Source organism: Epargyreus clarus, unplaced genomic scaffold (genome assembly GCF_041222505.1).
Source record: "Epargyreus clarus isolate Ecla_fem2 unplaced genomic scaffold, WU_Ecla_fem_2.2 ptg000024l, whole genome shotgun sequence".
Taxonomy (NCBI): domain Eukaryota; kingdom Metazoa; phylum Arthropoda; class Insecta; order Lepidoptera; family Hesperiidae; genus Epargyreus; species Epargyreus clarus.
Window position 1 is genome coordinate 14,321,876 of NW_027332231.1, and position 27,618 is coordinate 14,349,493.

At 41.3% G+C, this 27,618-nt stretch overlaps 2 protein-coding genes across 3 annotated transcripts in view; one reads left to right on the forward strand and one right to left on the reverse strand.

Annotated features, from left to right (window-relative positions):
• Edc3 (enhancer of mRNA-decapping protein 3) overlaps positions 1-12,734 on the reverse strand; it is a 15,387-nt gene extending 2,653 nt beyond the window's left edge. The window contains exons 1-7 of the mRNA XM_073086927.1: positions 12,297-12,734; positions 11,646-11,797; positions 11,272-11,406; positions 9,053-9,183; positions 8,180-8,294; positions 7,957-8,067; positions 286-513 (exon numbers count right to left, since the gene is read on the reverse strand). Coding sequence (XP_072943028.1) covers positions 286-513; positions 7,957-8,067; positions 8,180-8,294; positions 9,053-9,183; positions 11,272-11,406; positions 11,646-11,797; positions 12,297-12,451 — 1,027 coding nt within the window. The 5' untranslated portion in view covers positions 12,452-12,734. The remainder of the gene's footprint in view (positions 1-285; positions 514-7,956; positions 8,068-8,179; positions 8,295-9,052; positions 9,184-11,271; positions 11,407-11,645; positions 11,798-12,296) is intronic.
• A 1,540-nt stretch (positions 12,735-14,274) lies between these two features.
• Positions 14,275-26,806, forward strand: LOC140752612 (endoplasmic reticulum metallopeptidase 1). Of its 2 annotated transcripts, XM_073086977.1 has the most exons (13): positions 14,275-14,609; positions 20,534-20,791; positions 20,875-21,022; positions 21,576-21,698; positions 22,520-22,900; positions 22,972-23,277; positions 23,804-23,983; positions 24,777-25,144; positions 25,337-25,429; positions 25,557-25,767; positions 25,834-26,049; positions 26,220-26,455; positions 26,553-26,806. In XM_073086977.1, exons 1-13 carry the CDS (start codon positions 14,607-14,609, stop codon positions 26,709-26,711), a joined length of 2,682 nt encoding a protein of 893 aa, XP_072943078.1. In that variant the 5' UTR covers positions 14,275-14,606; the 3' UTR covers positions 26,712-26,806. The 2 variants fall into 2 exon arrangements, with proteins under 2 accessions (XP_072943078.1, XP_072943077.1); XM_073086976.1 differs by lacking the exon at positions 24,777-25,144 and having other exon boundaries at positions 14,280-14,609; positions 26,553-26,691.
• Positions 26,807-27,618: the final 812 nt, after the last annotated feature.

Below are 27,618 nucleotides of genomic sequence, written 5' to 3' on the forward strand. Positions count from 1 at the left end.
GGGAGACAGACTTTTCCGAAGAGTTCCAGCTTAGTCCTCAGGGGTAGCAGCGCATCTGCTGACTGACCTCAGATAGGAATATCTAATCCTATCTGAGGTTAATTACAGATGTCCATGGGCGGCAGTAGTCACTTACCATCGGGTGGACTGCATGCTCGTCTGCTACTCCTATAATATAAAAAAAAAAATGTGTAGTTACAATTATCGATGACTACATGCAATCGTAGGTAGGAATCGGTAGTCAGATTCCATGTACAGTGTAATAATGCACAGGGCGATACTAACCGACGAGCAGCACGGTGGCGGTGGCGGCGTGCGAGGCGAGGATGCGCGCGGCGGCGAGCGCGGCGGCGCCGGTGCGGTGCGGCGCGGCCAGCGCCACCGCGGCGGGCGCCTGGTGCGCGTTGCGCGCCTCCAGCCGCCGGCCGCCGCCCACCAGCCGCAGCGCCACGTCGGCCGCCGCGCGCGCCAGCAGCACGTACGCCGCGCCGCACACCGCCGGCCCGCTGCGCACTGCGCGCGAGGACACGCACGATACGAATGAATATAAATATAGTTCAAAAAACTAAAAAACACGCTTTTATGATAAAATTAACTAAAAAGTAGAAAATCTAAATGAATCTAGGAATCAATTAAGGAACAGTAAATAGTATAATTGTGAAATAAATCTACAAAGTTTGAACGAAATCTGGCCGTTTAAAGTGGGGCAAAATCGCGCCCAAAGAAGTCGGTTACAAACATACAAACATACAGGTGAAGCTAATAAAAAGCGTGTAATAAATACGTTTATTTGTGTAGGCCGACGGCGGCGCTTCCGAATTGTGAGTTGCAATATTTTTCTTAAACTCCTACCGGATCGCTCCGCGACCTCCACCGAGCGAACCCGGTGAACTCGGTGGGTTTGTCTTTTTTAAATAGTTATTCTCTTTTTAATGCCATCATTTTTACATATAATTACTAAAGCATTAGGTTCCAGTATCTTGCTATACGTTTATCTAAAAAACTAGGTATCGCTTGTGTGCGCTCGCTGCTAAAGCAGCTCGCGAAACGGTTGTCTTCTTTAGTTTTGCGTGCAAAATTTTTTTACATTTTTTCCCCTATATTGAAGTTTTATTCATTCTGTTTGGGGCTGTTTGGAAAAGATATGAGTTAATATTTGCAAAATACCAAGAATTTGGGTCGTGATTTTTTTGTCTATAAGCCATACATTTTAAAGACATAATAAGGAGACAAAGCTTGAAATATTACATACAAAAATAACTATTTATAAAAATTGTTATTTCTTGTATGACAACACTCGACAACAAAACGCGTCATACATTATTTCTATATATTATATTATCTATATTAATTCTATACTTATAATAAATCTGTAGAGAGATCAATTCTGTAAAAGAAATATATTTCCAAAATAACTATCAGGGGGTATTTAGGGATCGATATTGATGTCAAGAATGCAATTATTAAAATTTTTGTCTGTCTGTCTATATAACCGTTATAGAAAAAAAAACTACTCGACGGATTTTAACGAAACTTGATACAATTATTTTTCATACTCCGGAGCTGGTTATAGTATACTTTTCATCACGCTACAATCAATAGGAGCAGAGCAGTGCAGAAAATATACCTCTTACATTATATTCTTCTTTTGTAAATCGTATATCATATTTATCCTGTACATCCTTTGAAAATATCCAAATATACCTAATAGATTATGGCCCTTCTTTAGTAAATCTTATATTTTACCCCTCTTTTAAAGTCACAAAAATGTTGAAGATTAATACATTTTGTATCCTTTACTTGACTACATACTACATCCACAAAATCTGTGTCTGTGTCTGTTAATAAATAATTATACATTAATACGTAAGAAGAGAATCTAACATCTTACGCCCCTTCCTGCTATGTGCATGGTAGGGCTACACTCCAAAAAGAATAATCACGGGTAAAATTCATATAGGTAACTTAAGCCACAAACAATTTAACACATACAACCAATTAAACTCAAATAAATAGAATACTCCAAAACTCAAGTCATAAAAAAATTTCAAACCAGTTATTGCTTTCTCAACATACCAATAAGTTACCTCATTAAGATTAAATCATATACATTTTTAAACGACTCATAAATTAATTCCGAAATATATACTTATAAACCCTGTAACCGATTTTTTGTATGGCAGCACTGAAATATATTTTCACCCAAATGTTCAAACCATAGATATATTATCCTACTGACGTAGGGTTCAAACTGTTAGTAGCTAACAACGCCACGTATTAGGTAATAACTTCAAAAGGAGACAACAGTTTTAAATATTACATACAAAGATGCAGATTTTTTTACCACAATATGAAATCTATTGATACCTACAATCGCATCGTACATTTTAATGTTGTCAAAATATACAACAGCTTGAAATATTTAATAGAAAATACATATGTATGAAAATTATTATTTTTTGTATGGCCACACTAAAATATTATTTTATAAAAATGTGCAGAATATTAGTACCTACAAACGCCTCATACATTCTAATGATATTAATAGAAGGCAACAGCTTGAAATATTGCATACAAAAATACATATATATGAAAATTATTATTTTTTGTATTGCAACATTAAAATATTTTTTTACCAAAATGTGCAGTTTATTAGTACATACAAACACGTCATATATTATAGGGTTGTCAAAAATATACAACAGCTTGAAATGTGACATACAAAAATGCATATGCATGAAAATTATTATTTTTTATATGGCAACACTGAAATATTTTTCCAAAAATCTGTACAGTCTATGAGTACCATTAAACGCCTCATACAGAAAACTGACGTTTAGAGATGCTGGGCATGGTGGTGGTCTTTAAAGGGAGACAACAGCCCGAAACACCATATACAAAAATACAAATGTATGAAAATTATTATTTTTTGTATGGCAACACTAAAATATTTTTTAATCAAAATGTGCACAATATTAGTACGTACAAACTCCTCATACATTCTAATGTTACCAATACAAGACAACAGCTTGAAATATAACATACAAAAATACATATGTATGAAAATTAATATTTTTTGTATGGCAACACTAAAATATTTTTTTACCAAAATGTGCAGTCTATTAGTACATACAAACGCGTCATACATTATAACGTTGTCAAAAATTTACAACAGCTTGAAATGTGACATACAAAAATGCACATGTTTGAAAATTATTATTTTTTGTATGGCAACACTGAAATATTTCGTTACACATTGGTACAGTCTATAACTGCCATTAAGCGCCTCATACAAAAAAATGACCTCAAATGGTGGTAACAGCCTGAAATCTTCGATAATCCTGTAGAAAATGCATTTGTATGAAAACATTTTTTTTGTATATGGCAACATTGGATTTTCGATTTTTTACATAGGGTCCATTTGAAATAAAAAATATCTCCCATACATTACTTATATGCTCTGTCTACGGTTTCCGCCCAAGTACTTAAAAAGTGAAAATCGCGAAAAAAAATTCTGTATCCCAGTGTTGCCAGTTAATTAAGATGAAAATGGTCAAATGTCATTACGGCGCCCAAAAAAAATTGTCCTGTGAAGAAATTTCATTAAAAATATTTCTCCTTCTACTTTTTACATTTTTGAATGAAAAGTTCCAAAAAATGTATGAACGATGAAAAAAAAAACTTTACCTGGCAACACTTCGAGCCGAGCTCCATGACCGCCCGATACAAAGCGACTCGCTCAAATGTTGCCAACCTCAAAATATTTCACTTCGAAAAATGCATTTTTTCGTACATTTTACAAAATGGCTGACACAAGGTGCGCCATCTGATTTAAAAAAAAAATATTGCCATATGATAAAATTGAGGATACAATCCGGCCAATAAATCAAAAATATCGAAAAAATATTAATAAAACCACCGCGCTACGACCCCACAAACACACCTCGAAAAATGAAAGATTTCAAACTCAAATATCTCGGCGGCCATCTTGTTTTTCCATTTTTTTCTAATTTTATCGTAACAGTCGTCCCACAATTAGCCGAAAATGACACCAATCTCAGGTAGGCGCGCAGAATAAAAAAAAAGTTGAAAATCGCAGGAGGGCCGCCATCTTGAATTTTGTATGTTTCCCATTTTTCCTATAACCACCATAATATACCGAAAAAATATTTCATACATTATTACTACCCCCCACCAATAGTTTAGGCTGGGCTACTCGAAATGTCAAAAAAGTGAAAAAAAAAATCTAGCTCCCAGTGTTGCCAGTTAATTTGGATGAAAATGGTCAAATGTCATTACGACCCCCCTGACAAATACCCATGTAAAATATTTTCATTAAAAATGTTTCTCCTTCTACTTTTTACATTTTTGAATGGAAAGTTCCAAAAAAAGTATGAACGAAGAAAAAAAATCCTAAACCTGGCAACACTTCAAGTCACGCTCCACAACCGCCCCATACAAGGCGATTCGCTGAAATGTTGCCAACCTCAAAATATTTAAAATCAAAAAATGCGATTTTTCATACATTTTACAAATTGCCTGACGAACGATCCGCCATCTGGTTAAAAAATTAAATAAATCCAATTTGGTAAAATTGAGCATATATCCGAGAAAAAAAACGAAAAACATCAAAAAAATATTTAAAAAAACACATCAGTGCCACCCCGCGAACACACCTCGAAAAATGAAAATTTTCAAACTCAAGTATCTCGGCGGCCATCTTGTTTTTTCAACTTTTTCTAATTTCATCGTATCAGTCGCCCTCAAATTAGCCGGAAACGATACCGATCTTGGATAGGTGCAAAATAAAAAAAAAAGTTGCCCAATCCAGCTCGGCCGCCATCTTGAATTTTGAAAGTTTCCGATTTTTCCCATAGACACGGAGGCAAACAAAAAATTCCACTCATACATCAAACCCACCCCCCACCACTCCTTCAGGTCGATGAAGTCGATTTTTCGTAAAACTGAAAAAAAATTCCTGCGGCCAGTGTTGCCAGTCGACATCGACGAAAATGGTCAAATGTCATTACTACGGCCAAAAAAAATATTCCTGTGAAAAATGTTCATCAAAAATATTTCTCCTTCTACTTTTCATATTTTTGAATGAAAAGTTTGAAAAATTGTACGAGTGGGGAGAAAAAAACTCAAACCTGGCAACACCTCGGACCGAGCCCCATGACCGCCCCGAACAAAGCAAATCGCTCAAACGTTGCCAACCTCCGAATATTTCACTTCAAAAAATCCGTTTTTTCGTACATTTTACAAATCGCCTAACAGACGACCCGCCATCTTGTTGAAAAAAGAAATAAATCCAATTTGGCAAAATTGAGGATATATCCGAGAAAATTTAAAAAAATGGCAACAAAATATTAAAAATCCCAAGAGATACGACCTCCCAAAAACACCTCGAAAATTGAAAAATTTCAAACTCAAATATCTCGGCGGCCATCTTGGTTTTTCATTTTTTTCCAATTTCAACGTAACGCCCACCCGAATATTATTCGAAAAAGAAACAAACATCAGCATAAAGTCAATAAATGAAAAAGTTAAAAATTTTAAATCGGCCGCCATCTTGAATCTATGGCATCTCATATTTTTCCCTTTGCCTCGGGGGGGAGAGGAGAAAACCCGCCATAGACAACAAAGTCGCTCCTCGCCGGCATCATGGAGAACGGCATGTCAGTCAGTCAGTGGTAAGTTCAGGATTATATATATATAATGACTTTGTTCAGCAACATACATACTCTATACGCGTAAATTAAATTTAATAAAATTAAATAAATAAAAAATAATAAAAAAATAAAATTAAACACCTTTAGGCTGAGACCGCACTGCGATTAAACGCACGCGTTTAACCGCAAGACTGAAACCGCTAAAATATAAAACATATTGCTTTCTATACAAGTGCACGCACTAGTGACTTTTTCAGTCGACTGATTTATTGTTACATTTTGACCGCGGCTTGTTTAAAGCGCGGTTTTTTGTCTCCCATAGTAATTGTATGGTGGGGCATTGATATAAACTAAAGATATGTTACTAGTGGGTAAAACATGAAATATACAAAATACACCAATTGGAGTGAATCGACTCCAGCCGCTCTCGCGGCGGCGTAGTAACTGACACGTATGTATGTCACTGTATACGTTTAACGTCATTATTTTAGTCTTCTAAGCCTCAAAATGCCTTCTTGGGCAATGCTTAAATGTACAAATTATGCAAAAAAATACCCAAGATTCATGGAATCACATTTCACAAGTAAATGAGGAGAAATCATTATATCTTGATTGTTTTTCGTGCTTGGTCCGCTATAATTACGTAACTGACAAAATAGAGATAACGTATTCCTTCCACAAGTAGTAATAGAGAAGCAAAATTTACGTACATATTTACGTATGAATGAATGAGTTACTTTCGGGTAAGCAAAAAGAAAAACGTGTATTTGTGTGTTTAGTGTAACACTTATTTGTGTTGTTTTGTGGGCAGGTAACATATCTATAGTTTTAAATATCATTGGTTTTTTATTCAGTCTCTAACCCCACAACACGTGCTGTTCGCCTGAAATCTATGATGAGACTGAAATAAAATTAAGCCAAAAGAAAACCGCAGTGCGTGTTCGTATGCGTTTTGGCGTTTTCAGCTTTTTTTATTCAGTCTGCGTTTAATCGCAGTGCGGTCTCAGCCTTATCTGGTTTTGCATATTGAAATAAAATGTTTCTATTTGCTGTATAAAACTTAAAAAGAAATGAAACTTAATAATTACCTGAATTTAGATTAATAAATGCATCTTACGAACGTGCAAGCTGATCCATAAATCATTTCATCTCTCGCTCACTTCTAGTGTTGTGTATAACAACAAAGGAATTTATCTATAGTCAATAGCAGGTAATCAAGGAAAAATTAAGGAAATAATGCAACATATTTTTAGGATATATTTCTAATACCTATTAACCCTTAAAGCAAACAATATATTAAATGTTAAATTTATATTTATATAGTTAATAATATAGTTATTTACGACCCCGTCGTTTATAACTACCTGTGTCCGAGCGGCATCCCTTTATCGATAAGGAGTTGTGCGACATTGTCTCATTCCTTTGATGATCATCCTTTGATGATTGACGTCATGATTTATGACTCTGTTCGCACGTTGTAATGGCCCGATTCACTTCAATTTGTATAATCAATCCTCCATGGATACAGGGCCTTATTTAAAGGAAATCAATGCAGCGATTTGACATCTGAAGGAAATATTCAAAAGATGCTGAAACCTTTTAACTTTAATTTAAAAAAAGAGTAATTTTATTACGTCGTGCAATATAAACACACATTAGGATTGGTTTTACAACGATAAAGAATTAATTACACTCGGTACATCATTATCCAAATGATAATATAATTGAACTATAGTCTGAGTCATAATAAGGAGCCCAAAATGTAAATAAAGAAATGTCATTGTCAAAACACGATTACAGGTATTGCAAACCCTAACATATTAACAAAAAACAAAAACTTATCAAACTCAACAATAAACAAAAACTTAATAACTATCAATAACTTAAAAAAAAACACCTGTGAAAACTACAAAACATTCGAGTTCGATTACGATCGCGACAATTAATAACATCAACTATAAAACTTAAGAATGGCGGCACAAAGAATGTTTTGGATCCCGGTTATGTTACCATTACCACAATTTTGTAGCATACATTTTGTTTTTTTTTTGTTATAACTGTATGAAATGAAATTGAGTTAATATAAAATATTGGAAAATTTGAATTGATTTTAATTTATTTAGATTATTATTTTATTATCGTTGATATTAATTTAATATTGTCAAAAATAAGAAACTACCATTTAAAACGTTATCACTCGATAGGTCAACACCTTTGACATTTCGGATACCTAATTATGAATCGGACTATAGAGCGATACGGGATATCGTAGGTGTGCGGTTACCGATGGCGTCCCAGAGCAGGCGGCGCGCGTGCTCGGTGACGGGCGGCACGCGGCGGCCGTCGTCCGTGCGCAGCGCCGCGCCCGCGCACAGCTCCGCCGGCACCGCGATACCTGCACCACACGCACACTCTCACTCTCCCCCTCGAGAATACCGTTTAGTGACAGTCCAAAATTATTCGTATAGCCCGAGCGAGTGAAATGATGGAGCTCGGGCGGCGCTCACCGTCGGGCTCGTGCGGCGGCAGCACGTGCTCGTCGTGGCGGAAGCTGCGCGCCGCGTCGTCGGCCGCGCGCACGACGTCGGGCCGCGCCGCCGCGCGCATCTGCTCCCACAGCGCCTGCGCACGCACACGTCACGCATCGTTTGCACGAATTACGAGGATGCATAAAATTGTTCAACCGATTTACGGTTATAACAGCCTGGCTAGTCTGAATACCGGCGATTTCGAGCGATTGCACTGATGCTGCACGTTTTAGTCCCTAGTTGCGTTCGATCGCTGCAATAAAACGCAGGTTTTAACGGTCACGTTAATGTTGAATCTTGTTTCTCGTGTTGAATTTCAGCATTAAACATCCAAAAGAAGTTCCGACGACCAGTCGAACGTGTACGAGGTGTAGCATTTAATTGCTGCATTTTAATAGTAGATGTTAAGATGTTATTTAGTAGTATCGATTTCAACGTTGATTCTCATCGAATCATTAAATTAAGATTTGAATGTATTTTTTTCGATTACCCGCTACTCACACATACATCACTGTAACTGTAAGGCTCAATTTACATTGCCGCGGAATGGAAGGGAAACGAATTTTTGCAAACAAATTCTGCATAGCATAACGAACTTTATGTCAATTGTGACAAAATCCACAGCCGTCGCCGACAGTTGTTTAGGAAATTCTCGAGAATGCGCGAGGATTCCCCGGAAGACGCGCAACCTTTTTTTAGCACGTGTTTAGTTTGTACGTTCCACGATTGACATAAAGTCATTATTATATGCAGAATTTGTTTGCAAAAATTCGCTTCCCTTCCATTCCGCGGCAATGTAAATTGAGCCTAAAGGATTACTGGAACGTAGCCACGTAACGGTTGCGTAGGGACCTGCTTGTCGAAGAGCGCGAGGTTGCCCTCGAAGTCGAAGTCGTCGTGCAGCGCGGGGTGCGCGGCGTCGCCGAAGCACGCCTCGTTGCGGCGCCGCGCGCGCTCGCCGCCGCGCGCCGCGCCCAGGCTGCCTGCAACCAGGGTTGGCCGTAGTTAACTACCATTTGTAATCTGGTTACTGAGTAGTTAACTACATGTAGTTATTGCAGTTAACTACTTTTAATCGTAAGGGTTTCTGGTCGAGAATTCCCGGGAAAAACACGATGAGTCGGGACGGGAAAAATGAGCCAGGATCCCGGGAACTCGGGAAATTTCAAAGGTCCAAAAAAATCTTGTAAAAGTCGTAAATTACTCATAGATTTTAACATATATGATGATTTTAACATGCAATACTCAATGAGAACATATTTAAAATGTTAAAGTAGACCCTATCGCGTAAGAATATGTCATTTAAGCACAAATGAATACCGAAGTTTCAACTATATTGTAATGGTAGTGCTTACTAGCTGACAGAAATGAAATATGTTTAAAAAAATAAGAATCATGTCAATGTAAGAAATACATTTACAAAAGAGATTTTATCCATCCATTCATTAGTCTTTTGAGGAACATTGCTGGACATAGGCCTCTTATTATATAAATAAAATTGGCCAAGTGCAAGTCGAAATCGCAGCTCGAGAGTTCCGTACCACCAAAATTTTTATTGTTGTATTAGTTATTATTGCAGTCATTGAAGTACATACATTATGAAAATTTTAACAGTCTACCTATTACGTTCAATAGATAGAAGCGAAAAACATTGAAAAATAGCGGTTTCTTATTTATTATATTTTAAACTTTTTATTTTTAATATTTATTGTTATAGCAGCCACCATTATACATACTCTGTAAAATTTTCAAATTTGTATCTATTACGGTTCAGGAGATAGAGCCCTGTGACACATGGACAGGCAGTGGAGGCTTGGTAATAGGGTTCCGTTTTTACCCTTTAAATAAAAAGGACGCTGCAGCCATGGTTTTTCATACTAAATTCCATTCGATTTATACTTGGTTAATATTTTATTATTATAATCCATTTTATTGTCTTCAGAACTTCAGACTGCATTATTTTGTTCAGGATCCGCTGTGGTGGATTTTAAACTCAGAGCCCTCGATTGAGAGGCAGACTTTCTAACCACTACTATAATCATATTAATAGCATTTGTTTTGTGTTTATTAATTATTTTTAAGTCGTTGGAGGGCGAGACTATCATTGATTATATCGGTCGGTCCTATCGAGTGATGTGGCTGGTCAACGCCACTTCAGCTGGCTAAGCTACACCTAATTCCGAGCATAGCTCTTCCGACTTGGAGTTTTCGGCTTTAAGGCTTCTAAAGCCTACCATAAAGGATCATATCTTGGCGCCATCACTGGCTCGAATACTTTCAAATTCAGACAACGAGGAATTTGGGGTAAGAAAGCAATCCATATTTTTCCGCACGTAAACTAGCTGAGGTGGATTCTTCGAGTAACCCCATTCGCACAACAACAACAACCTATACGGGTGTGACATGGAGTAGTAGGCATGATGTTTGCCTTGTCCCTGTTGATTTCAAGTCCCGTCCTTTGTGAGGTATTGCAGATGTCACGTAGGTTTTGAAGATGGTAAAATCCATTGTGGTTCGGCTCCAGCGGCACTAATAACGGAAGTATTAAACGCTGCTTTGTTCCGGTTTGAAGGGTGCGGTAAGGAAAACAAATATTTTATGGTGTTCCAGCTTAGTCCTCAGGGGGTAACGGTGCATCTGTAGCTTTAGGTAGGAATTTAATCCTATCTGGGGTGGATTACGGTTACTTTATTACTATGTATTCGGACTAACACAAAGACGGCTCTTTATACATATGAAGTTTAAAATTGCGTAGTACCTACAGTTGATCTGGCATTGCTGAAAAGCCTAGCTGTGAAGTGAAGTTTAGATAACAGCACGATTATGCTTTTTGGCCTACTACTATATAGATGATCGCTAGTGGGGTGCTGCTGTGCTTTGTATCACACGTTAATTTGACGATCTCAGGTATCACACTTGGTTACCAGTCATTAAACCTAGTTAGAGGTGTTATGGATAAAAATAAACAGAACGACAGACATACAATGGCGTACATTATTTTTTATGTATATACTTTAAATACCTCATAACTGTTGCATCACTTTACATTATAAAAGTGAGATATTGCTTACCAGAATGTGTATTTATCTTGGTGTTTCGTGTTCCCTGTATGTCTATGGGCTTGCTGCGTGGCGGCGCGGTCCCGCTGCTGCGAGCAGCTGATGTTTTCGTATTGGTGTTGCCATTGTTTCCATTTTGTTGGTTACCTACAATAATTCACATCTTAATTGACTAATTCATGTATTTTTAGTGTACTCTAAGCTCAATAACTAGTGATTATTATAAAACACAAAACTGCCTGCTTGGAAATAATTACCTGAACAAGGAATATCACTCCTACAATTTACACAAATCAAATGACAACCTAATATGTAAAAATCCATGCTTAAAATATTTCTTAATATAATAAATCTATTATAGATTGTTTTACAAATGAATCATTTACCAGAACTTGTGTGAGCAGCCTGAAGGTTCTCACAAACAGTGGCTCTCTGGGCCTTCTTGTTGCTCTTGGTGACTGCCACGGTGCTGTGCGTCTGTGAGGATTGCTCGGAGCGAGCCTCCTCAATTATCCTCAGTTCCTTGATGTCAGCCGCACTGCATCAACATAACTTAAGGTCAATTATTATATATCATTCAAATTTTATGTAATACAAATAAAATAAATAAATTATTCACTCACTTTTACTTCTTTACCAAAACTTTGTTCAAATGTAACTCAAGATCTTCTTTATTAACACATCTGCTAACAAGGTCTTGGCAGATTTATTTCATGGATGTGTATAAGCATATGGGGTCTAGACTGTTATCATTAACTTAAGTTAGGTTAGAAAAATTTAAACAGTATTGGTCCTTTTTTATTTTGGCCAGACTAATTTAAAACCGTTTTTCTCGCCGACTCATGCTACGACACTGCTTTTGTAGTTAACAACCACCCTTAACAAAGCTATATCTACACCCATGCGGTTAACTAATATTACAATGATTACAATATTCCAGTGAAAATTACAAATTGTGAAAATTTCAGGCTTCAGTGTCCTTATATTTTTAGAGGAAAAGATGACACGTTCATTAACATAACATGAATTTTACTTACTTAAGGGTAACCTGAGACTTAGGATATGGAAACCCATTCCTAAAGGCTTTCGTCAATGTGATAGTGGTTCCGTCCGCCTCCAGTATGGTTCCTTGGTAGCAGCCGAGTGGCTCTCCACAGTTCACGGACACAGCGTATCCCACCCAATTGGACATTGTTACTCTTCACTTTATTTACCAACAAATGAACTAATTATTTATTATTTTTCAATTCTGTTTTACAATCATGGTCCCACAAACAGTTCAAAAACAACGGATTCCCCAACTGTTCAACTATATTGTGAACCATAAAATATCAAAGAAAAAATAAGAAATTGAAATTATTGGGGTTAGTCAATCGTAATGAATTAAAACTGAGTTATGAGATTATTTAAGATTTCAAAGATTTGACGAATGAGGATGACGTCACGTCAATTTAATTTTTTTTTTCCTTTATATGACTTTGGCGTATGGACGCTCAGCCAATGACACATAAAAACGGGGAAACGAGGATTAGAAATATAAAAACCGGATGAAATTTGGAAAAGGGAGGGTCAGTTTCGTATTTTGAATATAAATTTACATACAGATACGGATATAAATATTAAAGGTAGGTATATAAATATCAAATTTTAATATCATTTTTCATAATAAATAATGCCAAGATTGTATATATATCAAGATCAAGGGAAGACAATAAATAGGGTATAGACAGTGGAAATGATACATTCTTAAGAAAAGATAGATTATGGTAAAGGGCGAAGGGATCGTACATAGGACAGGATGAAAATATGTGGTTTAGATTGTGAGTTCCAGTTTTACAATCACATATGGAACTATCAACGATGCCCAATTTCAACAGATGCTCTCTGGTACACAGGTGCCCCAGGCGCATACGTATAAGAAATTCATGCAACCAGATTTAGATTGTTCAGAAGCATCACAATAAATATGATGCCAGTCTTGCCATTTATTTTTTATAATTGAATTAAATTTAACATTACATTGAACATAATTTTTTGATAAGGAAAAATCTCAAATTTTAGGACAATTTAAATTTTTAACCGACTTCAAAACGGAGGTGGTTATCGATTCGGCCGGTATCTGTTTTTTTTTTTTTTTATGTATGTACACGAATTACTCCGCCGTTAGTGGACCGATTTTAATAATTATTTTTTTATTGTATAGAGACGAGTTGGTCCCATATAAATATGAGGGGAACTCCTCCACCCATGTAAATATAACAGCCATAACTTCGCCGTTTATGAACCTATTAATATGATAAGGATCAGAGTGGGTTCTGGAGACAAAATATGTAACTCCTCAACCGATGGGTATAATTGAGTTTTATTTGGAGATATATGGTGTAGGTTCTAATGAAATTGCAAAACCAGTTTATCATTGACTATTTAAGGGTCTGATAATGTGGCTCGGAGTCAAAATATGTAACTCCTCAACCGATGGGAATAATTGAGTTGTGTTCGAAGATATTTGGTATAGGTTCTAATGAAATTACAAAGCCAGTTCATTATTGACTATTTAAGGGTCTGATAATGTGGCTCGGAGACAAAATATGTAACTCCTCAACCGATGGGAATAATTGAGTTGTGTTTGAAGATATTTGGTGTAGGTCCTAATGAAATTGCAAAGCCAGTTCATCATTGACTATTTAGTTAGGTTAGGTTGGAACATATAAGACAATATAAAGTTAAGCGAGCAGGGCGCGGCAGCGCCCTGCGAGCGGGCGGTTCCAATCAATGTAAATTCAGACCTTCCTTCATTCATGATCACGTTTTTACAATTTTCTATTGTATGAATATAAATGTTAGTATGTCATCACTAAAAAGGGTGAAAAAAAATTTTTAACATTAAAATACAACCGACTTCTATGTCACAACAAAGTAAAAAATAATTGAAATAAATGTTGGTTTAGTACATATTTCTGAAGTCGGCGTTCATATTAGACATGCTGTTTACATCGTTATCCAACGAAATATATTGTATTGAACATGATGATTTTCACTGATTTGAAGTTAAAAATGATCTGTGTTTTTAGAAACTATTATTGCATATATTACCTACATTGCTCTATCAAATTTCACTTGACAGAGTCGTCACTTCTTGACAGAACGATGTCTTTTGACATCTGATAAGAGATAAAGTGAGGACTGAGGAGTGAAGACACTAGAGTATTACTGACAGTGATGCTTATGAGAGTGCGTTGAATAGTTGGTGTATAATTATTTATTCTAAAAACGTATTTCTTTAAAAGCTAACTATTATGTTAAATTAACAAATAAAATTAAAACAGTTATAGGTTCAACTTCCTGTCATGGTAAGACAATATACCAACGTTTTTTTAAATACAAAATAAAAACATATTATGAAATGAACTGTATTTTTTTGCTCAGCAGAATTATAGAGATCAAAATAAGAATATTAATTTTTGTCAGTTGAGACAATGTGCCAAATACTCGAGTATAATATCATGTTCAAAATTTTCTTACATAGAATATGGATATTATAAAAAAGGCATTTCTCAAAATAAATTTACTATATAAATGTACATATTATAGTATAATGACAGTGCGCGGTATAGCAAGCGGGCGAGTATGTTATGAGATTCAAGGCCATATTCAACAATTAATAAATTTTATTCAAATTACTCTACTCATAAAAAATATTACCCAACTTCATGGCTAAATCATTGAAATGTACTGGACACTTGTTATACTACTAGTCTACCTATGGGTATAAGTTTTTGTAGTGTTTAACTGATATTTTTCTATAAGTATTTAATTAATTGCAAATTAATAGTTAATTAATTAAATATGTTTTGTCACATGTTCACTAAAAATGTAATTGCCAGAACAGATGTTTGTGCAGTGTACAAGTACCAATTTTAAAATTTCTTGATTAATCTTAAATTATGCTAATAATCAAAGAAATAAGATTCATCAGGTAGCAACATACCAGACCCGGATAAGTAAATTATTTTTACAAATAGTCATTCATAATCACACTATTGTTTCATGTTACTTTTTATTGGCAAACATCTTATTTCAAAATAATAAAAAACTAGCTTTTCACACAATATAATAGTGAAACACTGAATCATAATGACCTGTTTGAAACATTACCATTTTACTCAACTTATCTAAATACAATTTTCTTTATTGCAATATTATTGTAAGGCACTTTTTGATTCTGTGCTGTGGAGGGCATATTAATCAGTTGTCTCGGCTATTATCAGATATATTTATCATAGCACTCCAGTCAATTAAACGAAGATTACTAAGATACCTCGATACGAAGTATATGAAGATTATTTTTTTTTCGCTTATTAGCCTTATATATGAAAATGCTTATATTCTGCAACTGTTGTATTAACTAATTAATTAATTAATTAATTAATTTATATCGAGGATTCTGGGAGATAATTCCCAGTGGCATTGCCCTGTGCCACCCTCTGCGTCGTGGGTTGCGGATAGAAAAACGGCCTTCAGATATGAAGGCTAGCTGCTACAGCAGTTATGGACAGCTGGGCGGTCCATCTAGAGGGGTGCTGGCTAATCTTGTGGCGGAGATTTCCCCATTAAGAAGCACAAAACCCGATGATAGAGGATGACAGTGGCGAGTAGGAGCCGCCACTTAAATCAAAGCTCAAACCCGGTGAGACCAACTTTGTGAGCCCTGGAATGGCAATTGGTCTAGGAGATACAAACTCCGAAATTAAAGTGTAACTGCTGCCTTGTAGACAGATGTTGCATCATTAAAGGCTAGGGTGTAACCCTGAAATAGTGGCGTGTAGTGCCTTGGGAAAGTACAGCTCTTGGTCTTAGAGAAAATAATAAGAAACTAACACAGCAAGTTTTTCATCCAGGTCTATTTCTGGCTAGACCTAGAACTTCATCTCAGAGTTTTGAATCAGAAGCTGACATTCAAAGTCCCAACACCACTCCATATACCATGGATAGTGATACTGAAAAATCTGACCCTCCTACTTGGCAAAGAGTACCAGAACTACGCAGTTACAAAAAAAGGAAAGCTGTTTCCTTTCCACCCACAGAGGAAATAGTGACTTCAAACCAATTCAGCACTGTCCCCATAGATCAGTAAAAAAAGCACCGTGAGGGAAGCTCCTGCTAAAGAACCGAAACCGCCTCCTATAATTCTATATAGTAATAAAGACCACACTATGCTTACTGAACTCTTGGAACATGTTGTAAACAAAACCGAATTTCTGTACAAAATCATCACCAGAAATCAACTTCGCATTAATTGCACCAACACTGAAGTCTACAAATCTATATTGCAGGTAATTAGAGAAAAAGGACTTATTGAACACACATTTAACAGAAAGGACAAAAGACCCTACAGAGTCGTAATTAAAAACCTTCATCACTCAACACCTATTACTATCATAAAAGAATCACTAGACGACACAGGAAACACAATAATTGGAGAGATAATAAATGCAAAGTATGGACCTGAAAAAACCCACCTCCACATTCTTAGCAACCTTTGAACTAACCCCAAAAACGGAAGTCTATAATTCAATGCCAAAAATGTCAGCAGTACGGGCACTCTAAAAACTACTGTATACAACCCTATCGCTGCGTGAAATGCGCTGAAGCACATAGAACAGCAGATTGCCCTAAGACCGATCGAATGTTTAATGTGTCCGCTAAGCACATAATAAAAGAAGAGCAATATGAGGAGCTGTTCAAAATGCTTCATAGCTGGAGGAGACTGGAATGCCAAAAATGTACACTGGGCCTCAAGACTTACCACCACAAGAGGCAGAGAACTCAAGAAAGCTATAGACAAGAATCATCTCACGACAATCTCAACTACAGACCCGACCAACTGGCCAACAGACCCAAACCGCCTCCCAGATGTCATAGATTTCTTTATTGTAAAAGGCCTATCTACTTAAGGACTTTATCATCAAATAGAAACATGTTTGGACTCGAACACCAATCATGTTCCGGTGATTTATAGGCAATTCTATTCTCAATATGGACAGTAATAGAAAACTCTATAATAAACGCACTGACTGGAACTCCTACAGGGAAGCAGTTCAAGAAAGGTTAAAACTAAATATACCATTACAACTAAATATACACAGAAAGAGACATCGACAGCGTCGTACGAATATTAACCTCAGTAATACAGGAATGCTGTTGGAGGTCTACGCCCGAAGTCACCGAACGTTCCCCCCAGAGTAAAACATACTCAGAATCCATTAGACAAAAAATACTAGAAAAAAGACGACTACGTAGAGTATGGCATTCTAGTAGACATTCGAGTGACAAAAAGAAATTGAATAAATCTATCCAAGAACTCAAGTTGCTTATTAAGGAAGCAAACAATATTGCTGTAGCTATCTGGAAGGACTGACAGCTACTAAACACACCAACTACTCATTATGGAAAGCCTGTAAAATCCTTGGTCGGCCACTACAACAAACACTACCCTTACGTTCACAAAACTGTTAGTGGATCAGAACTGCTCAAGAAAAAGCAGAGGCGTTTACTAAGCACCTTAGCCAAGTATTTACACCTAACGATGCTGCACCACATGCGGATGAAACAGACATCGATTTAACTCTCAGCCAAGATCTTCAACTGGACATACCTCTTGTTAACGACAGTTAAACGGCTCGCCTGGCGAGATACCTTATGTAAATAAGTATAATATTAAATTATGTAAAAAATATATAATAATTCATAAATAATAGAATAAATAGTACCCGTAATGTTGGTAACACCACGCCGATAACGTCGAAGCTTCTGGAGAAGTCACTTCTTGAAAGAATGTTACACGTCATTGGAGAGAAGTTACTTATCCCGGAACACCAGTTTGGCTTCAGGAAAGAACACGCGACTGTAGAACAGGTACATAGAGTGTGCAAAGTGATTAGAAAATCAATGGAGAAAAAAGAATATTGCTTGTCAGTCTTCCTGGACATACAACAAGCCTTCGACAGAGTTTGGCATAAGGGTTTGCTGTATAAAATAAAAGCAACATTACCACACACATTCTATAATGTCCTCAAATCATACCTGTCAGATAGATTGTTTCAAGTCAGGGAAAGTGACTGCACCTCGTGCTTTTATGAAACATCTGCAAGCGTCCTACAGGGCTCTGTGCTGGGACCGATCTTGTACACGTTGTACACCCCAACTTAATTATCTACCCCAAAACAGTGATATCACTATAGCAACCTACGTTGCCGACACAGCTCTCCTTTCATCTAACAAATGTCCGATTAAAGAACGGTCTGAATGAAATCGAAAAATGGCCAAATGGAGGATCGAAGCTAGTGTATCGAAATCAGTGCACGTAACATTCACACTCCGAAAGGGCGATTGCTCACCAGTCAGTCTAAACGGCGTCCAATTACGTAAAGTACCTGGGCATGCACTTGGATCGTAGACTCACCTGGAAAAACAAAAAAGGACGAAATTAATCTAAAATACAAGGGTCTCTATTGGCTACTTGGATGAAACTCAAAACTATCCACTGACAATAAGCTGCTTCTATACAAAACAATTCTAAAACCGATTTGGACCTATGGTATACAGCTATGGGGTTCGGCAAGTACCTCAAATGTTATGATCATCCAAGGAGTACAAAATTACATATTAAACAAATTTCAAATGCACCCTGGTTTATAAGAAAAACTGAGGTGCATGAAATTCTGAACATACCAATGATAAAAGCAGAAATAGAAAGTCATGGAGAAAAGTATAGAAGACGACTACAGAGCCACCCTAACCGACTGGCGGTGCAGCTGGCAATTGCAGTGAGAGAACGTCGCCTAAAAAAGCGGCGGGATTTGTTCGATGTGTGACTAAAAGTCCGAGAAGAAAGGGTTGGCTCGACTGCGAGCAGTTTCCTACAAGTCATAAATAATCACAACACATCTGTTTATAGTCGACAGACTGATCGCAGATGACAAACCACAAAAAATATATATATTTATTTATTTACATGCCAACAGCATCACACAATACATTATAAAATATAGTACTTAGAAGCACACTAATAATAATAATAATAAGAATAAGGCTTGTATGAGTGCCAATTATAGGCATGAACAACGTTTATATATTAGTTTATATTTTTAATTTGTATGGAACAAATCGAACCATACGCAACCATTATAATGCTGACTGAACATGGTAATACTGAAACAACCACAACTGTTGCCCAATAGTTTAGATCTGTGCCATTTAATTATGATATAAGTGCTACTGATATAAGCAGTGGGACAGTAATGGGTTGCTGATGATGATGATAAGTGCTACTTATGTGCTAAAATTTTATTTTTTAAATAAGAAAATGTATCAAAGTAAATGTCGAATTCCTTATCTATATTGCATAGTCGGTTGTATTAATTGTATTAATTAGAACAGCTTGTAAATAAATAGTATTTTCTACACATTACAACTTACTAACTGATGACACTATTATGTTTATGACAAAATAACTTTTTAAGAAAAATATTATCAGATTTGAAGATTTTTAGCAAAAGTGGAAAATATATGCTTTTTTAACTCTTATGTTCCCTCAAAAAGTACCTTTAGGCTTCAGTTTCGAAAATAGGCTCATAAGCACATTTTTGAAATGACAAATTATTATTTAACAGTAATGTGGAATCACAGTGAGGTAAACATTCTGTTTTGGATCCTGAACATTGTGCTATTTCTTTATATTTATATTTCTTACGTGCGCGTGTATGTAATTGAACTCCTCCTAAACGACTGGACTGATTTTGATGAAATTTGTTGTGTGTGTTCAAGGGGACTTGAGAATGGTTTAGATTCACAACTTAGTCCGTGGGAAAAGGTTTTTTTTAATTAATTTTTAATTCGTAAGTACATAGTTGTTGATTTTGGAATGTTTCACATTGGATTCGACAGGCTTCCCTACCATCGCAGTTTCAAATATTAAATAATAATCTATTTTAATGATGGTTTTTCCCATATATAAAATTCTCGTGTCACAATGTTAGTTACCGTACTCCTCCGAAACGGCTTTATCGATTTTCACCAAATTTTATATGCATATTGAGTAGGGCTGAGAATCGACTACTATCTATTTTTCATACCCCTAAGTGATAAGGGTTGTTCACCGTTAACATTTTTTTATTTATATGGCAACATAACGTTTGCCGGGTCAGCTAGTGTTATTATAATAATCATGGTCATCGAAACCATAGTCATCATTATAGTGTCGTACGTGTGGCAGGTGGTGCGAGTGCGGCAGGAGTGGGCCGAGTGGGGCGGGCGCGGCGCGGCGGAGAAGGAGAACTACCCGGAGCGCGAGGCGCTGCGCCTGCGCTGGGCGCTGCTGGCGGCCGCGGCCACGGCGCTGCTGCTGGCCGCCGCCGCCGCGCTCGCCCGCCGCCTGCCCGACCCGCTCTCGCGCGCCAACGGCTCCGAGCACCGCTTCATCGCGGAGATCGCCCACGAGCACCTCGTCAACCTCACCTCCATCGGACCCCGAGTGAGCAGCCTCCCCGCACCCTCCTCGCCCGTCCGCAGCGCGTGTGGCGCGACGCGAAGTGATCGTGTGCCCGCTCTGTGCAGGTGGCGGGCAGCTACGAGAACGAAGTGCTGGCGGTGGGCGTGGTGGTGGCGGCCGTGAAGCGCATCGCCGCGACCGCCTCGCCGCACAACCGTGTCGAGTTCGACGTGCACACCGCTAGCGGCGCCTTCCCGCTCGCTTTTATCGACGGTACCTCGATACTTTACACCTGCGCTGTCTCATACTACTCGTATTACATAAAATCGTTAAAAATTGATGCTTAATAATGTACCATAAAAATGAAAAATTCGTGCCATATTTCGGTACAGGAATATTTCAATGGAAGGTTATCGTCCATGTCGAACCTGGTAATAAAGCAGTTGTGTAGACAAAATTTCCAATATAATAAGCATGATGGTATTATCAAACAAACTTAGTCAATAAGCAAGTGACGTACACGCAAACGCATACATCATATTATATCGGCATAGTCTACGCCAAACTGTTAGTCCGCTTTTAAGTCGTTGCGCACAACTACAAGCATATATCCCGTAGCAACGTAAGGACATACTAACGCAGCTATTTACCGTGGGCGAGAGCGGGAAGCGGACGGGAACCTGGAGGGGTTCCGCGCCGTTTTCGTCCCGCTAATATCTACAATTAGTTATTCGAAGAGACTCGTTTCTATATCGAGAGCGGACTAGCGGCTCGGTGCGGACTATAGCTGGAATGCAAGTGGAGTGTACGGGCGGTGTGGTTGCAGGCATGAGCCACCTGTACCGCGACGTGCAGAGCGTGGTGGTGCGCGTGCGCGGCGCGGGCGCGCGGCCGGCGCGCTCGGCGCTGCTGCTCAACTGCCACTACGACACCGTGCCCGACAGCCCCGGTCGGCCGCCTTACACACTCGCTTTATTATTCATTATTATTGATCGATGCTTATATGAACGTTTACTAAAATTAACTTAATATTTTAAGTAACTTTGCATAGGCCTCCAGCTAAACTTTAGTTCGAGAGGATAACCTCTACCTTGAAAATTTACTGAAATAAAAGACACGCTTCCCTCGGCGGGATCGAGACGCCTGCGATTAGATTCAGGATATAAAATTTTATCAGGTTAGATTCGGTGACGAGTCCACGAGCCAGTTTCAGATCGTGTCGATTGCTCGCAATTTATCTGCTCTTACTTTAATAATAACATATAAATGACACCCGACATGAACCATTGGGACATGAAAAATTGGGAAATATGTCAATGATAAATCTCTAGAGTGGGTTCAATGATGTCACGTCGATATAATTTACGAGTTAGGGTTGCACTGAGGAGCGCGGTAATTGGGGCAATCGGTGAACTCCAACGCCAACGCATATCACACGATAGAAGACAACATAAAATGCATGTAATAACTGTGTTTTTTAAAGATTATTTTTTGCGTGATCTCCTTGGCGGATGTATATGCTTTATTTTTATTTCATTAAAGTAAAATCGAGCATCTAACGATGAGTGGCAACTGTCGCCCATGGATCAAACCCAGATATTTATAATCAAATCAGTAAATCGCCTCGCGCAAACGTATTTTTTCCTTAACCGCCGTTCAAGCCTGAATACGAGGGCACTCAGATCTCGTGACGACGTTGTCACGAGATCGAATCGGCAGCGGGAGCCGCGCCATCTCGAGACGCTGACCGGAGCGGGCGGGTGTGCGCAGGCGCGAGCGACGACGCGGCGGGCTGCGCCGTGGTGCTGGAGACGCTGCGCGCGCTGGCCGCCGCGCCGCGCGCGCTGCGCCACGACGTGCTGGCGCTGCTCAACGGCGCCGAGGAGAACGTGCTGCAGGCCTCGCACGCCTTCGTCACCCGGCACCGCTGGGCGCGCGCCGCCCGCGCCTTCGTCAACATCGAGGCGTGCGGCTCCGGCGGCCGCGAGGTGCTCTTCCAGGCCGGGCCCGGCGAGCCCTGGCTCGTCGAGGTGTACGCGGCCGCCGCGCCGCACCCGTTCGCCTCCTCGCTCGCGCAGGAGCTCTTCCAGTCGGGCCTCATCCCGGCCGACACCGACTTCCGCATCTTCCGCGACTTCGGCAACCTCTCCGGTGAGCCCCCGCGGTCCCCCGCGCGCCCGCCGCCGCCCGCCCCCCGCTGACGGCCGCCGCCCTCGTTGCAGGGGTGGACCTCGCGTGGAGCAGCAACGGCTACGTGTACCACACGCGGCTGGACACCGCGGACCGCATCCCGGCGGCGGCGCTGCAGCGCACCGGCGACAACGTGCTGGCGCTGGCGCACGGGCTGCTGGGCGGCGAGTGGCTGGAGCTGGCGGCGGAGCGCGGCGCCAGCCAGCCGGTGTTCTTCGACGTGATGGGGCTGTGGGTGGTGAGCGCGCGCGCGCCCGCCGCGCTGGCCGCCGCGGCGCTGACGGCGGCGCTGGTGCTGGCGCGCCTGCTGCTCAGCGCGCGCGACGCGCAGCGGGAACGTGAGCGCATTCGATTCCATTAACTGATTAATATTCATCTTTTACATTATTGCAATGATGATCGTTACGTTATAAAAGGAATGCTCGCATTGTGTCAAAAATCATAAAAATGAACGGTTGACTCGTTCTATTAAATAATTAATCTAAAAGCTTTACTTTCTAATTTGGCTCCGCTGTCGACGTTATACTTATTGTTTTTACTTGTAACTAACATTTGAGCATTTTGGTACCGAAAAGATGCTCATATAAAGTAATATAATTCGTCTACTCGACCATATTGTATAGAAAAATGTTTTTTTGAAATCGTTCCGCTCAAGGGCGTCCGCTAAAACCGGAGTTAGCGCAAGCGAGACCGCTTCGTGCGTCACACGCGACCGGCCGCCTGGCGGGCCGGCGGGCGCGCGTTCGTGTACCATCTTGAATGCGAACACTCTAGCGGGAACCCGCATCGGCCTCGGCGGTCGCCCCGGGAATCGATCGAGAAGGAAGTTCGAAATGTAAATTAAAAGGGAAGTCGGGCGCGCAGTGTCGCTGGACGCGCGCGCGTGGCGGCGCGCGGTGTGGCGCGCGGGCGCGGGCGCGGCGGCGGGCGCGGGCGCGGGCGCGTGCGCGGCGGCGCTGGCGGCGGGCGCGCTGCACGCGGCGGGCGCGCGCCTCGCCTTCTACGCGCGCCCCGCGCTGCTCGCGCCGCTCTACGCGCTGCCCGGTAAACGTTACATTTTACGAGTTCGATAGGGAACGTATGGAGTATTTTACGAGATGGAGCCAAATCCGAAACTATAAGGATTAGCGAAAAATGCTGAAAGGAGTTACGAGGCCGATTTTGATAAAAACTAAAACTGCATCATTACTTTTTTAAAATATATTTTTCCCTAGCCGGGAATCGAACGAGTTCATTTTGAAAAAAAAATACACCCTCTATATTATTCCACTATCTGATAGTGTTGCTTATAAGGATCAAAATCTGGGAAGTAATGATAATGAAAAAGTTATTTTAAAAAAGTAGTGATGCAGTTTTAGTTTTTATCAAAATCGGCCTCGTAACTCCTTTCAGCATTTTTCGCTAATCCTTATAGTTTCGGATTTGGCCCTGAAGGCCCGTTTTAAAAATTCACCCTGTATACGTATGTTATGATACGCTATGAAATGTTACGTTACATTACTGTGATACGCTATGAAATGTTACGTTACATTACCTATGATGTCGAGTCGTATCATTTGTGACACATTTGTAATATTTTTAGTTTATCACTCTGTTTTTTTTCTTCATTTTTGTTTAATACGTCAAACTGTGGTGGGATACTAGTGTGGAAGGTGACATTTTTGGAATCAGTGTATGCATGGTTGAGGTATCCTCGGGTACATCTACATGGGTCACATTTTAAAGCAGTCGATTTTTTTGTTTTTATAATGTAACGAATGAACGATCACGTGGGAGTGAGGAACGAAGGTGGTCGCGCCGGATGTGAAGTAGCGACGCTAACGTGTGGCCCGCGCAGCGCTGGCGGCGGCGTGGGGCGCGGGCGCGGCGCTGTGGGCGCGGCGGCGCGGCGCGGCGCGGCTGCTGCGCGGCGCGTGGGCGGCGCGCGCGGCGGGCGACGCGCTGGCGGCGCTGCAGGCGGCGGCGCTGGCGGCGGGCGCGGCGGCCGGCCTGCGCTCCGCCTTCCTGCCGCTGCTGTGGGCGCTGCCGGGCGCGGCGGCGGCGCTGGCGGCGGGCGCGCTGCGGGCGGGCGCGCGCGCGCGGCTGCTGGCCGCCGCCGCCGCCGCCGCGCTGCCCGCCGCGCAGACCGGCTACCTGGCGCTGGCCTCGCTCGACATGTTCGTGCCCATCATGGGCCGCGCGGGCACCTCGCCGCTGCCGCCCGACGTGAGACCGCCTCGAAATCGTTATTCGCTCGCTACATTCTTGGAATTTTTCGCATCGCATGACCGAGCTTGCGGGAGATATTAAGTTTTTAATTTACCCTTAAATTGCTCATGAATATTTTATATCCGAACTCATCGCATCATCGCACATTTATGATATTTTGGTTAATTCGAACGAGACTATCGTTTTTAGGTGTTGATGGCGCTGACGGTGGCCGCTCTCGCCATGACGGCCTTCTGCTGGGTGCAGCCGCTCGTGATCGCCGCTCGCCGCCCCGCGCGCTTGGTCAGTCACCCCTCTCGTCGTCTACGCCGCCAGACTCGAAACGAATCATTTATCGCTGTTCCGTAACTAGCGTCTGCTCGCATAAATCTCGACCCGTCTCAATCGACCGGGCGGTCTACGATTCCAGATATACTGGATGGCGGCGGTGTCCGGGGCGACGGCGCTGCTGGTGGCGGCGGGCGTGCCGGGCGCGCCGTACAGCGCCGAGCGGCCGCAGCGCGTCATGGTGTTCCACACGCGCCGCACCGTGCACGCGCGCCTCGCGCCGCCGCGCCACGAGCTGCTCTACTGGATCCCCGAGCTGGACGCCAACACGCCGCGCTCGCTCGCCGGCCTCGGTGAGTGCCCGCCGCGGCCGCCGCCCGCCGCCCGCGTGTCCGACTGTAGCCGTGGTTTCGTTCCAGTGGAGGGTGCGGCGGAGGCGCGCGCCGGCTCGGCGGAGGAGTGCGCGCGGTTCCCGTACTGCGGCGCGCCGTACTACCTGCCGGTGCTGTCGCTGGTGGCGCGCGGCCACTGGCTGCCCGCCGCCGCGCCGCCCGCGCCCGCCGCCGGCCTCGTCGCCGCGCTGCACACCTCCGCGCACAACGCCACCGTGCAGATGCTCCACGTGAACGTCACAGGTCAGAGCCGCCGTCTCCCGCGGTGCGAACGTTCGCTGCTAATATTTTAAATTCTAATTTAAAGTCGAGCAGGACCTTGCATCGAAGCGTTGGATTCGCTCCGAGTGTGAGTTCGCGTGAAGAAGGGCGATGGGAGAGACCGAAGTGATCGGTGATCGGGTGTCCCCCAGGTCCGCATCATATCGTGATGATCGTGGCGCCCGCGGCGGGCGCGCGGCTGGGCGCGCCGCTGGGCGGGCCGGGCGGCGGCGGGGCGGGCGGCGCGGCGGGCGGCTGGGCGGGCGGCGCGACGCCGCAGCGCGGGCCGCTCTGGCGCGACGCGGCGGGCGCGCTGCGAGACACCTACTTCTTCGCCATGCACGACGCTCGCAAGCCCGGGCCCTGGGTGTTGCAGCTACCTATTGAGGTGCCTCTTCAAATTAATACATTTCATACAAAATATTTAAATCTAACATAAATCGTGCATCGGGAGGCTTACGAGTACTGATAACGGCGATCCGCAGCACACGTTCACGGAGGCACCGGCGGAGTGGGCGGCGCTGTCACTGGCGGGCCACTCGCTGAGCACGCGCGGCCCCGCCCTGGAGCGCCTGCTGGCCGCGCTGCCCGCCTGGACCGCACCCACCGGCTGGTCCGTCGACCTGCACCTCTACAGCGTGTAGCGCCCGGCACCAGCACCTCTACAGCGTGTAGTCTCATATCAAACGTATTTAAAAAGTAAAGTAACTTTCAGTATTAAAGTAATTTTAAACTGGAATATCTTTGAAGTACTCTAGTTCCCAGTGATTTTATAATTTATCGAGCTATAAATACAGGGTGAATCTCCATAATGTGCACATATTGAAACAGGCAAAATTAAACCGCATTTTGTCGACAAAAAATTAAAAAAAAATGTCTTTTGGGTTTTACGACCTTTTGAAATTTTTCTTTGGGAATCGTGCACCTGAAGTAAATAAATCGCTATAGCTTTTAAACTAAGAGGGTTATCACGTTCAAACAAAAATTACAATGATTGCCAATGATAGGTCGTACTGATCTCATGGATGGTATTAAAAATGTTTTTATATCACGGCGTGCGTAAATGGACGTTTTACGCACGCTTCGCGTGCGCAAAACCCCCGTTTCCGACCCCGTAATATAAAATTTTATACAACACGCGGACGAAAAATGTTTTTCTGACTCGTGTGATTGCAGTCCTCGCCTGCGGCTCGGCCTGCAAACTCACACTTGTCAGAAAAAAATTTTTCGTCCTCGTATTGTAATGTACTATTTTATTACCAACACCCTTAAAAACTGCCTTTGTTTAAGCGCTCGTAGGGAACTTTATACTTGAGTTAGAGGCGTGGTGTTTTTAGTGTTTGAAAGCTAATACGACGTAGAATTACATTAAATAATAATAAAAAAATAAAAAGCCTAGATTATTTTGAGGAAATTCACGATTACTGAAATTTTACCTTAAAAAAATGCTTTTATGCACTAATCTGGCTTTTTTTCGTGGGAAGATGTTTTTGTTTTTTTTTTCATGGATCAGTACGGCCTATCATTGGCAATCATTGTATTTTTTGTTTG